Raw genomic sequence first — 15,242 nt, forward strand, 5'->3', positions numbered from 1 at the left:
TAAGCCAACAAAAGTTGGAAGATATAAAAAACAAATGTGTTGGGGTAAGGCAAGAATCCTATATTCTGCAGGAAGTAGAAATTAAAATATTCAAATCATTAGAAATCTTTCATTCTGTGTTTTGACTCTGATTAAAGTTCTCACTTATCTGTTTCTCTCTCTCTTTTTATTTTAATTTTGTCTTTTTTCACACAGTTTTAGCTTTATTCATATGTAGCACAAAGTTAACTCTTTCTCCATATGGATTTTATGTGTATGGGTTGTTGAAAGTGATGATGAGAATATTTTTACTCCAATGGAGCTTCATGCATTACAATGTAACCTAATTTTTTTCTGTTGCAAATGTAAAATATTTTTTTTTTTGTAATGGCATTCCTAGAAAATTGTTTAGCTTTGCTATTCAATATACTGTTTACCTTACTTGCATCACACCTTTTGCACTTTATTCTATTTTTTACTATTATGAACATTGTAAAATGGTAAATAAGACATATTTTTACTGTGCAAATGCAAAATGTATAAATATATGTTCAAACTCCTTAAAATTACTATTATGTTTTTATTATTGAAGTATTATTATTCTTTAATTATGCAGGTCTCTAAAAAACTTCAACTCTTTTTTAAAAAAAAACAAAAAAAAAAAAAACAATCTAATTGATGAAAAGCTAATTTTTTGAAAAAAAATATTAAAAGGGAAGTAATTTTATAACATCATTGTAATATTAGTGCTCTTAAAAGCTCTGAAATTAACTTAGAGATATTTTTTTTCATCATTACACTTCAGTTTAGAATACTCTAAAAGCTATGCTTTAAATTAAAATAACTAAAAATTATAGAATTTTTATTAGTATTCTATCAATATTTCAAAAAACATACGGCTCATTATAAACAAGAACTGCTTAAACAAGAATTTTTTTTTACATACATATGATAAAGATTTTACTCTACCATTTGTAGAATATCATAAAAAATGGTGTATGTAAATATTTCAAGAATCTGCTATAAAAACTTTTATAGTTAGATATAAATTCCAACCCTTTAACTATTTTATACAATTTTTTTGTTTATATATAAAACTTGAGTGATTTTTTTTAAAAATTGATTGCCTTATCCCTGTGGCAGAATTTTTTCTGGCTTTCTGCGACAAACCTAACTAGAACCAATATCTTTCTGCAAGATATTTTTATCGTTATAAATCTATGTGTAATGAATTTATAATGATAGATGAAAAAAATAAGTCTACATGCATAGAATAAAACTGTGTAGATTTTTTTTCTTAATTTCATAATACACTGAAGAGCCAAAAAAACTGATATGCCTGCCTAATATCGTGTAGGGTACCTGCGAGTATGCAGAAGCGCCGCAACACGACGTGGCATGGATTCGATCAATGTGTGAAGTAGTGTCTGGGGATTTTGGTAGCCAGCGAAAGTGTCCAAATTCAGAAGAGTGCCGCTGGCCACCAAAATCCCCAGACATGAACTTTATTGAACATATTTGGGATGCCTTCCAACGTGATGTTCAGAAGATATCCCCACCCCCTCTTACTCCCACTGGTTTATGGACAGCACTGCAGGATTCATGATGTCAATTATCTCCAGCACTACTTCACACATTGATCGAATCCATGCCACGTCGTGTTGTGGCGCTTCTGCGTACTCGTGGGTACCCTACACGATATTAGGCAGGTATACCAGTTTTTTTGGCTCTTTAGTGTATAAGTTTACATTTCTTAATAAGTTTAAATTGTTTAAGTATAAATTTGCATAATCTTCGATAATAACGAAAAGTTATAAATGCAGACAAAAATGCTTACTAGAGCATAAATAAAGATTACCCAGAACCTGTAATAAGATAGAACTTATAGAAATAGCTAAGAATGGACAAAAAGATTAAATTTATAAAACAAGATAACTGAATTTGAAGTTTCAGTTTAAAACAGTATCAAAATTAAATTAAAGCAGTTTAAAACAGTATGATTTAATGTTTCATTATAGTAGTTATATCAGGTACAGAAACAAATCAGGTGAAAAAATTAATATTGAAGTTGAGTAATCAAAATAATAAAATAGAATTGACTATAACCAAATTCTAAAAGCAAAAAAATTAAAGCAATGTTTGTTTCAATTTTTTCTACATCTAATTAATTTTATCTAATTAATTATAGATTAATTAGATTCGATTAATATTGTACTGACTTATTGAAAGATTTTTTTTTTTTGAAAAAGGAGGTAAATAAAACTTTTTTCGTGATCAGATTAAGTTCAGAACGAAAAAAATACACAGCGCTTGTGATTTCGCACTGTATTGTGTAAATATATAGCACTGATTCCACACGAAGTTTGCAGAAGCGGTTTCCGACTCAATATGCTCAAGTCTATTCAACATCTCGAAACGAAATAGTCTTTATCAGTACTGAAACATCGGTATTAGAGCCATACTCATTGGATGCGATTTTTTTCGCATGCGTATGGAAACCTGGTTGAAAGAGTTTCACCAGTAAATATTTTCCACCAATTTGGTTTTCATTCGCATGCCAAAAAATCGTAGATTGTGAGATATCTTTCAGGCTTTATTTCATTTATCGTTAGATTGTGAGTGTTTTTTTTTTATCGACGATTTAATTTAAAGGATATAGGCATTTTATCTTTAAAAAAAATATATATAGTAATTTTTTTTTCTTTTTACCTTCTAAAATTTCTTGATTTGTTGGAAATGCTGTCTCATCCTTACTATCGATATCGCTACAAGTAAGAATATTTGATTCGAATCTAGAACGTTTTTCTTTTTTTTTTTCTATATTAGTAACGTGGGAAGCTTCTTTTCCTGTCGCTTTCCAGAAAAAAATTCTCTGACATCGCTAGATGTTGTCGACTTCCATCTTATTTCTTTTTCGGAATGCCGCCTTGAAAAATCAGTTTTCAAATTTGTTTTAACTATTGTGGCTTCACAATTGCAACAAATAACCTTTTCGCTAGACGTGATTTTTTTAAGAAAAAGAATATTTTTACGCATGAAATTTTCCACATAAGTGCAAAAAATATAAAATGCTCTGTTCTCATAAAACACAAAGCAAATTACTGCGCCAGCGATAGAGGCCGAAGTTGGCAAATTTCCAAAAATAGCTTAATAAAGGGGAAAAAAATTCTCCCCTTTTTATCCAGTAACTGTTTGTGTTGGAGATTAACGGAGAATTACGAGCGCTTTCTCCTTCCGCTGTACTCTAGAAAAAAAATATTTAAAACAATTCTGTAAGAAAAAAATTTTGCAGAACCATTATTGCTTCTGCAGAAATTTTTTGTTCTTGTAGAAAAAGTTTTTTTTTTTTTTTTGGTATAACAGCTTCTGTTTCTGCAGAATTTTTTTTGAGAACTTTCGTTTGTGGCAAACCAAAAAATTTTATTTCCCAAATAAAAAAAATCTTTCTGCAAGAACTCAGTCGCTTTCTGCGACAATGTCGCTGTGTCGCCGTGTTTCTGCCACGGGGTGCCTTATAAACTGATTACATTTTCAATTCTAGAAAAATTAAGTTTATGAGATATGTTCTTTCCTTTTTTCTTAGATGCAAGAAAATAAGTCTATATATGATCCTCCTTCTACATTTAATAGCAATACACTACCAAGAGAAAGGCGAGATAGTGCTTTAAGTTCTGGAAGTCGATATAGTTCTGGCAGTATGTCAGCTGTAAACAAAAATGTAACCAAAGAAGTGAAAAAGGCAGAAGTCAAAAAAGACAAAGCTAATACGCAGGTAAAAAGCATACCTGAAATGGTCCATTTTTCCTGATTCGTATAAAGACTTCATAATTTTAGTTTTTCTTTCTGTTTCTGCTAGAAGTTAAAATCTTCTTGAATTTTTAGTTTTATTGATAATAACACTTTTAAGAGAACCAAGGGACAATAAGTAAAAGATAACTGAATTATTTAGTTATTATAAATGTATATATGTATAACGTCGTTGCCGAGTGGAAGGATTAAAACAGGTCTTATACAGGGAAGGAGGGTACAAATTTTATATGTTAATTATTAGACAGAGAACGTTTATCAAAGTGGTCCCAAAATGTTGTGCTCCTCAATATAAGATAGGGAAAATCTTGAAAAGTAAATCTGCAAAATATTTCATTTTAGAGAAATCTTAGTACTAATTGTAATTGGTTTATTAAATAGGTCGCATGATTCCCACAAAGAGCAAAGAGGGAAATGTCTTACTTTTAATTAATGCGTACTTGAGCCAAAAATAGATTAAAGGACAGGATGTGAATTTAAAAGTGTGAGAAAGCGTTTCGTTTAGAATAATACATTAAGAAAAGGATTTACAGAAAAGGAATATCATAGCAAGATTAATTGAAACATTTTAATTTAGATATTCAGACAAACATAAATCAGGAAAAATTAAAATATATGTGTGTTTGTAAGACAGCACTTCTTCAGGGGTTATATATCAGTAGCGTATCTACCACTACAAAATTACAACTACAATGCACTAGTATATAAGACATGTTAACTCGACTCTATGTCGGGGTACCTTTTCATAGATGAAGGTTGACATGGTCGATAACTACTCTCCCCACATTGGTGACCTTCGGACGTGATGTGAACACGCCTACCTTGACAGTAACGCCCACTTCGATATGAACACGCCTACCTAGACAGTAACACCTACTTCGATGGATGATCCACATTGAATAGTTGACTTGCTACTTGTGACTGCAACATTATCCACCTTCTCGCACTGTTGCTACTCAGTCTCGAGCACACAACGTCGGCCTGCATATACACTCGACTGCTAAAGCCAACACAGGAGCGACTACGACCGAAGTTAATACACCTCTCACATTCAGCACTCAAAAAAATACGGTGATCTTAATACAGCTCTCCGGGCTTCGCACAAAACAGCAATGAATCAACTAGTGGTATTCGTTCATCGAATTCTACCACAGCTATAATTCTGGTGGGGGAGTACTGTAGCGTATCTACCACTACAAAATTACAACTACAATTCACTAGTATATAAGACATGTTAACTCGACTCTATGTCGGGGTACCTTTTCATAGATGAAGGTTGACATGGTCGATAACTACTCTCCCCACATATCTATACATATATATTATGAATATATTTGTTTTCAATATTAAGTAAAATGTCTATCACCGTAGGTGTTTATGTTGACTGACCACTAATGTCTTCCTAGATGATCTCTGAGCTACCTTTGCTGTATAAGGGTGGAAAATAGAGTAAAACAGTTTTTTCCATAAATGGACTAACTTTTTTAATCCAAATATTAGAGAGGAGGAATGCATTTTCAGTTGAGCAGGTGCAGGAGGTGTTTTCAATCATGGTTGGATAGTATAAAACATTCATGCTTTCTTACATTTAAAAAATTAAGATAGTTAAAAGATTGAGAAAAGGTAAAACAGAAGCATCTTGAATATGGGGCTATTAATTGTATTGGATACTTAAAAAAACATTGCCATAGCTATTTTTTTTAACTATTCAATAATCTGGATTTTTCATTAACCAGATTGGCCTTGCTCTTGGTTGGTCTGGATAATCTGCACTCTATTGTGTATTAACCCTCAAAGTGTGTATCCCTTAGGTAAAATTGTATAGGAATTTTCCCCCTACACACTATTTTCCTATTCAATTACATGGAGAATTAATTCCTTATTTTAGGCTGGAAAAACTTGGCTTGGTGGCATATTTAGCAGATTACTACCTAAAGGTCCTAATCAAATGATCTTGCCAGATGATAAAAATCCTACGGTAAGCATGTTTTACTTCATTGTGTTTGTTAACGTTTATGTATCACATTTGAAAGATTTAACAAGTGTAACTGTTTTTTTTTTTTTTTTTTTTTTGGACAAGCAAATGTTTGATTTAATTTAATTTTCTGTGATAGAAAGGAAAAAATAAGGAAAGAAATCAAAAGAAAATAAATTTATTTACCAATTCACAGTTGTAGTTTTCTTTCAGAAAAATCGAAGTTACCTGGCATGTAATAATAACAACTAAAAATGCTGTTTCTGGGTATTTGCTAGCATTTTTTTTAATCAAGTTTACGGTATTATAATCTTTAAAGAAACCATTATATGAGTTTAATTAAATATTAAAAAAAATAAATAAGAAATACATAATTAAATATTATCATTTAAGGAATTGTTACATCTTTAAGTGAATCTTCCCATAAAATGTATTTTTAAATAAAAAATTTAAATTGTTATCTTAAAGATCATCACCGCACTACAGATTCAAAAAAATTTTTCCCTTAATAAACAAGTATATATATGATTAAAGGGAGTAAAGCTATCTATTAATAAAATAAATATTGTCAAAATAGAAAAATATTTAAAATAATAGGGCAAAATTTATTCTGAATTCAGTTTTTTCCTAATGTGTGACAGAGATCAAATCTTATGTTCCTACTATCTATGCATAATACAATCTAGATACTTATAATTAATCTTGAAATTTGAAGAGATCCTAATAGGTATTTTTTATGAATTTTTGTATCACCCTTTATCCAGTTTAGTTTTATCATTATTTTACGCATGTTTTTCTGTGTTAAAAAGACAATCTATTACTTGGCTGTAGTTTTAACATTATTTAACTCATGTATTTCTGTGTTAAAAAGACAATCTATTACATGGCTGTCATTTTCTTCACATTTAAATTTTTTTTTATAGATTGTATGGGATGATGTAAAAAATTGTTGGGTGAACAAAGATAGCAATGATGATGAAGATAGTAGTGCACCTGTTGCTCCTCCTACAGATTCAGAATTAATGGGTATGTTTGTTTTTCCTTTTTTTTGTGTGAATACTTTATTTTGTATAATGTGACATATTTTTCTTTATAACGACAAATTTCTTTGATTATATATAAACCTGTCTTGTCAAGCTTGATACTTTGTGATACCAAAAATAAATGCCCTTTTTCATATTATTGCCCACTTAAACAACAAAATAAAACAAATTGTAAGCAAACAGATTTTTTTATCCTTAATATTAAAAATTTAACCAGGACTTGGAAACTTGTCATAATAGTAGGTTTGTTGTAATGTACTGTATTTTTTATATCAAGGTTATACTGCAAAATTTTGTTTCCAGATAACAAATTTTTGCTGATCCTTAATATTAGAAATTTAACCGGGACTTGGAAACTTGTAATAATAGTAGGTTTGTTGTAATTAACTGTATTCTTTATATCAAGGTTATACTGCGTAATTTTGTTTCAAGATAACAAATTTTTGCTCACGTAAATATCCGTTATTACAATAAGCTCAAATCGGGGCTCTATTAATTTTCTTGTTAACCCATAAAATTTGACCTAAACTAAAGCAAATTTTATGATATACAATAAGCAACAGTTGCGTATTAATACAAAATTTAGTTACTTTTAGTTCTAGAATTATTCAAAGGCAGTTTTTTGCAATGGCCAGAAGAAAAATTATACATTTATTATATAAATTTTATGTAATTCATTCAGATGATTTTTTAATGCATACAATTGTGATTTTTTTCCCCATGCAATCTCTCATAATTGATTTTTTTATACTTTTCATTGCATTTGAAAATTTTGCAATTATTTGAAATTAAAGTTTTATGCAATTTTTTTCCTTTTTGTAAGTTTCCAGTTGGTTTTCCTGTTCTTTTATTCTCATGTAAAATATTTATTTAGTATTAGTGAGGGGGCAATGGAAAAACTATTTAAAATTTCGATCCTTTTAAGTTTTGCCAATGCATAATAATAGTATGTAATGAAATAAATGTAGAAATTATATCTTTTGATCATGTGCACTAGGTTCCAAGTCTTCCGAAATGAATTTTCAGAGTCCAACCAATAGTTCTTTTCCTCCAGTGAATTCTATGGTGACTAATAATTCAGTGCCTCCTTCAACTGCCTCTTCTCAACCAGTAAACAAATTTCAAAGGCCAAAAACTAGAGGTAAAAGCAAATTTTTTTTCTCTCCAGTTAGGAAAGTAAATAGAAAGTGCAAGACTAGCCTCAATTATATGCATATAAAAAAAATCTAATGTAAAAGAGCATTATATTAATATACATCAAGCAGTGTTTTCACTACAGCGGGAGAACTCGAGAATTTCACATTTTTTCCCCTTTCTCGCGTTAAAAAATGATTACCGTGAGAAATTCGCGCATTCTATAAATCAATTTCAAAATTCGCGAATTTCTCGCATTTTGGAAAAAGTTTCGAATTACGCCATTTAGAATAAAATCCATTTCGATTTTCGTCCTGGATCTTTCATTATTTTCAACATCTACCCCATTATCCAGCTTCCCTATTTACCAGTATTGTTCAGACCCTTTTCGAACAACAGAACACAACCATGGAACCCCTTTCAGAACACATTTCTCTGCAATCACTTGTTTACCGTAGGTAAGGTTTCTTCATGTAAGACGTTCAAATTTTTTATGCACTTATGTAAGATGGACAAATACCTTGTAAACGCAAAATCTTCTATGATGATGCAACAAAAATATTCAATGCTTTAAAAAATAGAAAGCGTTAAAAATGTGTTATAATTAAAGAAATGATTTTTTTTCAAGAGTTTTTGAGTTTTTTTAGTTTTTAGAAATCTCACTTAACTTTTTGAAATCTCACCCTGTTTTCGAGAAAAGGTGAGAAATTCTCACCCATTCTTTTTCTATGATGAAAACACTGCATCAAGTAACAAATTGCAGCTAGCCTTAGATATTAAACTTGACTGAACATTGAATATTCGAACAAGCTGGTTAAGAAATTGCATGTAACTACACATGGAATAACAGCTTACTGCAAAGACTTCTTTTATCCTGAATGAAAAAGTAAGTAACTGCAACAGTTTCCTGGTTATTCTTTTGATAGAATTATACATATTCAGCATTTAGTCCAAAAATTCGAAAAGAAGTTTAAGCCGATGTTATGAGAAGAGATATGGAGATGTCTGTGTTTTCATGCAAATTCTTTATTGTTAAATACAAATGAAACAATTAGTTTGAACATGCAAACTCCAGATAATATTAATTACGACAATCAGGCATATAATTCTTTTACTGATTTGGAGAATTCTGCAAATCTCAAAACCATTGATTCGCGGATTTCCGTGAGACAATTTATGCTCTGGCTGTTCATTTTTAATGCAATTATGTGATATTTTTATAGTTTTTTTCAATCAATTTTTCAACAGTTATCAGAGCTTATTTTTACGTGTTTTTTAAAATCTCCATATTTTTAACACAAATTTTTTTATTACAACTCGTGAATCTGGAAACGTAAATCTAACTAACCCGTTTTGGACTCGTTCGTATCGCGTGATTGCTTCATGAATTCACATGCTTTTATCGTCAATCTTTTTTCATTTATTGCTGTGGTAATGGTTTTCAAAATCTTATTTTTTTAGATGCGATGACTACTTGCAAAGTGCAAAAAAGGAGGAATATGTAATTTTTTTTTTAATGTAAATAAATTATTTTAAGTGTTTACGAGAAAAAATTTATTAAAGAAAAATGTTTTATTCCTCTCTTTAAATTTTATGAATGTTACATTTGTGCATTAAAATGAGTCTATATCTTCTATGTTAAAAAAAGAATACGAAATAAACTGCACGTTAAGAAAAAAAAATTCATAGAATTTCTCCTTTCTGCCTTCATGCATCTGCCTGCATAACAGAACAAACTGTTCTATTAATTATCTCATTATTCAATGAACTGACAATAATAATAATACATAATTTTTTTAAAAAAAACATGCCTGAAAAGACAAATCTTTCTGAATACATGGGTTTTTAGTTTTGCATTTTTTTTTTAAATTCAACCCTCAATGTAGTATGTTTTTTAACTCCAGAAAAATTACAGCATTTTCTCTATTTTTCACAAGATTTTAATGGTTAGCTAGTTTTGTTATCTTTTATTATTACTGTTTGTCTATAAAAACAACTCTCCTCTCCAAAAAGGCCACCTGCTGCTATGTAAACATGAAATCGCACATTTAAAAGAGGGACGCTTCTCTCTCCTTTGATCCCTTTCTCTTGCCAACCCTAATCAAACCTTGTCTTACATATCGACCCAAAACTCGTACTTGAAATTGTTAAACCTCATAACCATATCCACCGCCACTGTTCCAGGTGAATGGCGAGGGGAGTTCCTTCCATATTCAAACTATAGTAGTGTCTCATTGTTACTGCACTACTTAGACTTGCTGGTATTTGTGAAGTAAATTCTCTTAATTTTTTTAGGGATGCGTCAAAACTATGTTGATGTTCTAAGTACAAGTGGTGTTACTAAGAAAAATGTCATACCTGAAGGCCTATTTACTCCATCTTACGATGCTGCCGTTTCGCCAAATGTATTTATGCCACCAGCAGGTTAGTTTATTTCTATTTTGCAATGTTAAATGTATATGTATTATATAGCTGTAAAATGATTTTTAAATTGACTTTTTTTGTGTTTTATATAATGTATATGTTCAGCGACCGAGCTCTTCGAATAGCTCCAAACCATTCCAACGATGCTGTCGGAAAACAAACTGAAATATTTAATTGGTTTTCATCTTAGAGTAGAAATATTCAACAAATTTTTAATTTTAATACAAAATGTTTTCTCGTGCTGCACTGACAATATTTTTTTGTCGCTATTACATCAAAAGTAAAATTTATATAAAATGAACATTGACAAATTGATTATTGCATTTAAAGTAGATTGATCAAACCACATTTAGTAGGAATGTAAGTTTATAAAAATTTATGTAATTTAATCTTCGCCGAGAGTTATTCACTTATCTGTGTTCAAAATTGTTTTAAATAAAATTCAATAGTTTCTTTGACTCGTATTGTTTCACAGCACAATTACGATTAACATATTTCAATTTTTCTGTAGATTCATTTTATGTTCTTAAACCTTTTGCATTTGAAAATTCCAATCAGAGCCATTTTTAAAAAAAGTGGCTTCAATATTTAAGACTCTACTAATAATACATAATTAGTATACTATATATTTAATTCTTCAAGCTGCTGTTTATGTGAATGAAAAAAAAAAAGTCTTCCAATGTAAAGGGTTTAAGTTAAAATATTAGGTTTACTGTGAATCATGTGTAAATATTAATGGAAGTTAAGTTAATTATGGAATATTTTAATAGCACCAACATCAAGTGAAAATACTGCAAATGTAGAATCAAGTAATGCAAATTACAATTCTCCACAGCTGGAAGAAGTAAGTAGTTTTCTCATTATCAATTTTAAGCTTCCCTTATCACTTCCTTTTTTTTTAATATTCAGGCATTTTTATTAACACAAAATTCATTTTAGTAAAGAAAATCATATTTGCATTTTACTTTGATAAGTTTATTATTAGAATTTTATTATTCAAATTGAACAATATTCATATTTAGCTGTATCTTTACAATGTTTTTATTATCAGTGTTGCTTTAGATCTAGTAAATTTCTGAAATCTAATTTGAACTAAAATCAAAATTTTTATTACTAATCAAATAAAATAGCACTTTAAAAAAATTATTTGTGAGTTTTATTTAGCAGCGACAAAATTAGATCTACTTTCACATTTATTTTTTTAAAAAGTTTTGAATTATTTTACAAAGGTTTTGTGAAGGAACTTAAAAATAATTTAGTAACATAGATTCACACTATTCGTTGCAAAGAGTATCAATGTTTAAAATTAAAACGCTAAATTCTATATATATCATAGTAAAAAATACTTCTTTAAAAAAATTTACTAACTTTACTTGTAGTTATTTTAAAAGTAATGTATGTAAGTGTAATAGGTTTTTGACTGTGCATATATTCTTATTTCTACCTAATAATATAAACCCATACTTGCACATAGGTGGTTGCAAGAATAAGTCGTCCCGTAGTGGACTGATCGTTAAGACACGGTTCCCAGCAGATCACCGAAGTCGAGCATCACTGACTGCGGACAGTGTGTGGGTGACCACTTGGATCTGTCTGCGTAGGGACTGAGGATGTGCAGTATGGGTCCTTGTTAAACTGTTCTACCGTAAAGTGCTCGACTTCGAGTGCAGGTCGTCGGGCTACCAAAGCGAGGGTATCATCCTCAGGGATGTTTCCCAGACCGTCGCCAAAAGCCCATTGTGCAGCTCTAGTGCGACGTAAATGAACTACAACAGCAAGGATAAGTCACTTGGTGTTAGTATTAATCGGCCGAGTATGTCATATCTTCAATTCTCCCCCATTAAAAATAGTTTTACTTGTTTCCACAGCAGCAGGCAACCTTAGACTCTCAGTCTTCAGGAGTTTGTGTGATACTAAGAATACCACTTGCTATATTTAGTTACGCTAATTTTAAATCTTTTTACAATTGCTATTCTTTATATATATTTTAAATTTATGTATTGATAGTTTAATCAAGGGCATGACATTTCCTTTCTAAAATTTTTGCTCAATACTGTTATACATTTGTAAAATATGAATAATTCAGGTAGGTAAATTGTCATGCTCTTTGTTTTGACGAAAGATTAATAAAAATTCTATTGGTTTGAAATGTTTTTGCTTTTGCTTAGAGGATAATTTAATTTCTTAGTATGACTTACTATTTATAATTAGAGGATTTACTAATAATGTCTCCGCAATGTAATAACGTAATGTAATAACTAAATTCCGAAATTTCTGCATAAAATTTTTACAATATTCAAAATAAACATACCATTTGTTTAATTTCCCTATAACCCTCTGTTTCCGAAATTTTTAATTTTGAAATCTGTTCCTCCTCTGTTGAATAACCTGTAAATCTTAAGTTTGCTTTAAGTTTAAAAAAAAATTCATATCGATCTTTGTTCTGTTGCTCAAATGTCTTGACATTTATTCTAGGAACAACAATTAGAAAATCAAACAACACCAATGATGTTTAATCCAGCCGAGTTTGATTCTAGAAGGCCAAGTATCAGTAACCAACGCCATACAATAGGACGCATGGGCCGCAGAACTTATCCGACATGAACATTGGTTTTCATGGGTATCTGAGACAAGTTGAGGCATTTGTAAATTGAAATGCATGTTAATGTCTCGGACAATTGTGATAGCTGTGAATAAATATAGTTATATAATTATAAATTTATTTTTAAATGGAATATATTATATACTATTTAATTATACACCATTTCAATGAGTTAAGGAGTTCTTTTTTTTTCCATTTTATAATGGGTTTTTTTACTGAGTGTTGGTATTTTGAGAAATTTCTTTAATTTGATTGTTTATAAAGAATAGTTTTGTAATTTAAATTTGTATTGCCATTTTTCATTGTTCAACACTTTTATAAAATGTGGAGGGGCGAAATAATTGATGTGGATTTAATAAATAAAACTATTAAGATGCTGTTTGGTAGTTCACTTTAACTTCATTCATACTAATAATTTTTAAAAATTGTTCTGAGAACTCCTTAACTTGTAATTTTTACTATTAATATGACAAATATTTATTGAAGTTTTAGCGTTCATTTGGGAATGTTTTCTTTAAAATCTAACCTGTTATTTTAATAATTTGTAATTATTAAAGTGGAATTTTTATGAGATGTGTTGGTCTGATTCTAATAATATAAAAAAAAAGGAATTAGTCAATGTTTACCTTGTACAGTAGAATTCTTCAGCTGCATTCCTTTGTTGTATGTGCATAGATAGTGCATGTGCAAAATAATAAAATAAAATTGTAAAAAGTTATTTAGATTTTTGTTTTAAACCTATGTTTTATGTACAGCAATGGTGAATGGAATGAGAGAAAGTTATTAAAATATTCTTATTTTGTTGGTTTATGCTGGTTTTTATTTCACTTCAAATTCAGTGTTTATATATGTATATATATATATATATTCTTTGGGGTCAGTTATTGAAATTTTATAAATTTCCAGATTGAACTTCCCTATTTCATAAAAAATGTTTTACTGATCACAAAAATAGTATTCTTTTGTATCATAAAATTGAGTTAACTCCCACGCAACAATTTTACCTCGGCCCCAGTTTGACTCAAAATTTGCTTAATATGGGACCTATATTGGAATGTCTATATATTTTTTTTAATATTGGTCCAACAATGGCTGAATAATGAATATAAAATATCTGGAAAATATGAAAATTCTATATGAGGGCGATATTGATTGAATCAAGTGCAGTCTGCTTTCTCAAATCAATTTGTTACAAATTTTAGTCAAAATTAACTCTGTTTTATATACTTTTTTATCATATAGTAATAAAAGCATATTTATGAAGATTCAGAAATAGCTAAAGCTTTTAATAGTAAAATAAACTGATTTAAAAAAAATACAGATTATGTAGAAAAGTTAAAAAACTTTTGCTTTCATTCAAAACACTTGTTTTGATAAACGTGTGCTCTTTTCTAAATACAAACTTTTGATGCTAATATCTTAACATATTTAACTATAAAACTTTTTAATAAAAATGGTTCAATATCACATATTATGTGTAGAAAAAGCATTTATAGAATTCAAATATGATTGTAAAAAACTACCTGAATAATACATTTACAAAATATTTATTTTTCATCCATTGCTCTCTACCTGAACTATAAGCATCTACGAAGTTTAGAACAAAATCGTCAGACAATAGTCTTTTGTAGATAAGACTAGTCCTATAAGATTGAAGTCTGCAATTATACAGAGTATAGATATATCTAGAATAAAAAGTGGAAAGAAAAGCTTATGATCTTGTAAAAGGCTATCTGGCTAAAAAGCTTATTGGCTTCCTAGTTCACGGCTAAAATAAAGGCAGATTCTTTACAAATAACTTCTTAATTTAGTTCCACTCCCTCAATATAGAATAAGAAATATATTTGAGGAATTTTATTATTATCAAAAAGCAAGATCTTTATAAATGTAATGATAAATACATTTACAATAGAGTAAATAATAAATACATTTGGAACCAATAAAAAGAGAATGCTAGGCATGCTATAAGTCAAATAAGTGTTTTGTTTACAAGCTTTTAAAAACTTATGGAACCCAGTTTCACATTAACATGCGAAAGTAGTATGCATCTAGAAAATTTTTATTGAAATAAAGTTAAAATTAAAGAGCATGTTTGAAAAACTGTCCACCTTCTGCCAGAGAAATCCAGGGTTCAAATCCCAGTTGGGACCATTGAGTTTTATCTCAATTTTTTTTTTCCTAAAAAGAATAACTCGTTAGTATGTTTTATTCAATTTTTTAATTATTTCTTAATTTATGATTTTTTAAAAAAAATATTAAATCTATTATTTTTTGTTGT

General features: G+C 29.4%; 1 protein-coding gene across 1 annotated transcript in view; it reads left to right on the plus strand.

Moving 5' to 3' along the window:
• Nucleotides 1-13,772, plus strand: part of LOC107436652 (uncharacterized) — a 55,351-nt gene extending 41,579 nt beyond the window's left edge. Inside the window, exons 28-34 of the mRNA XM_087161582.1 lie at nucleotides 3,563-3,751; nucleotides 5,675-5,764; nucleotides 6,685-6,787; nucleotides 7,802-7,945; nucleotides 10,234-10,362; nucleotides 11,133-11,206; nucleotides 12,838-13,772. Of these exons, the coding sequence (XP_087017708.1) occupies nucleotides 3,563-3,751; nucleotides 5,675-5,764; nucleotides 6,685-6,787; nucleotides 7,802-7,945; nucleotides 10,234-10,362; nucleotides 11,133-11,206; nucleotides 12,838-12,966 (858 nt within the window). The 3' untranslated portion in view covers nucleotides 12,967-13,772. The remainder of the gene's footprint in view (nucleotides 1-3,562; nucleotides 3,752-5,674; nucleotides 5,765-6,684; nucleotides 6,788-7,801; nucleotides 7,946-10,233; nucleotides 10,363-11,132; nucleotides 11,207-12,837) is intronic.
• Nucleotides 13,773-15,242: the final 1,470 nt, after the last annotated feature.

Source organism: Parasteatoda tepidariorum, chromosome 4 (assembly GCF_982258835.1).
Source record: "Parasteatoda tepidariorum strain Cologne lab strain chromosome 4, Ptep-v5.0, whole genome shotgun sequence".
In the NCBI taxonomy this organism is placed as follows: Eukaryota; Metazoa; Arthropoda; class Arachnida; order Araneae; family Theridiidae; genus Parasteatoda; species Parasteatoda tepidariorum.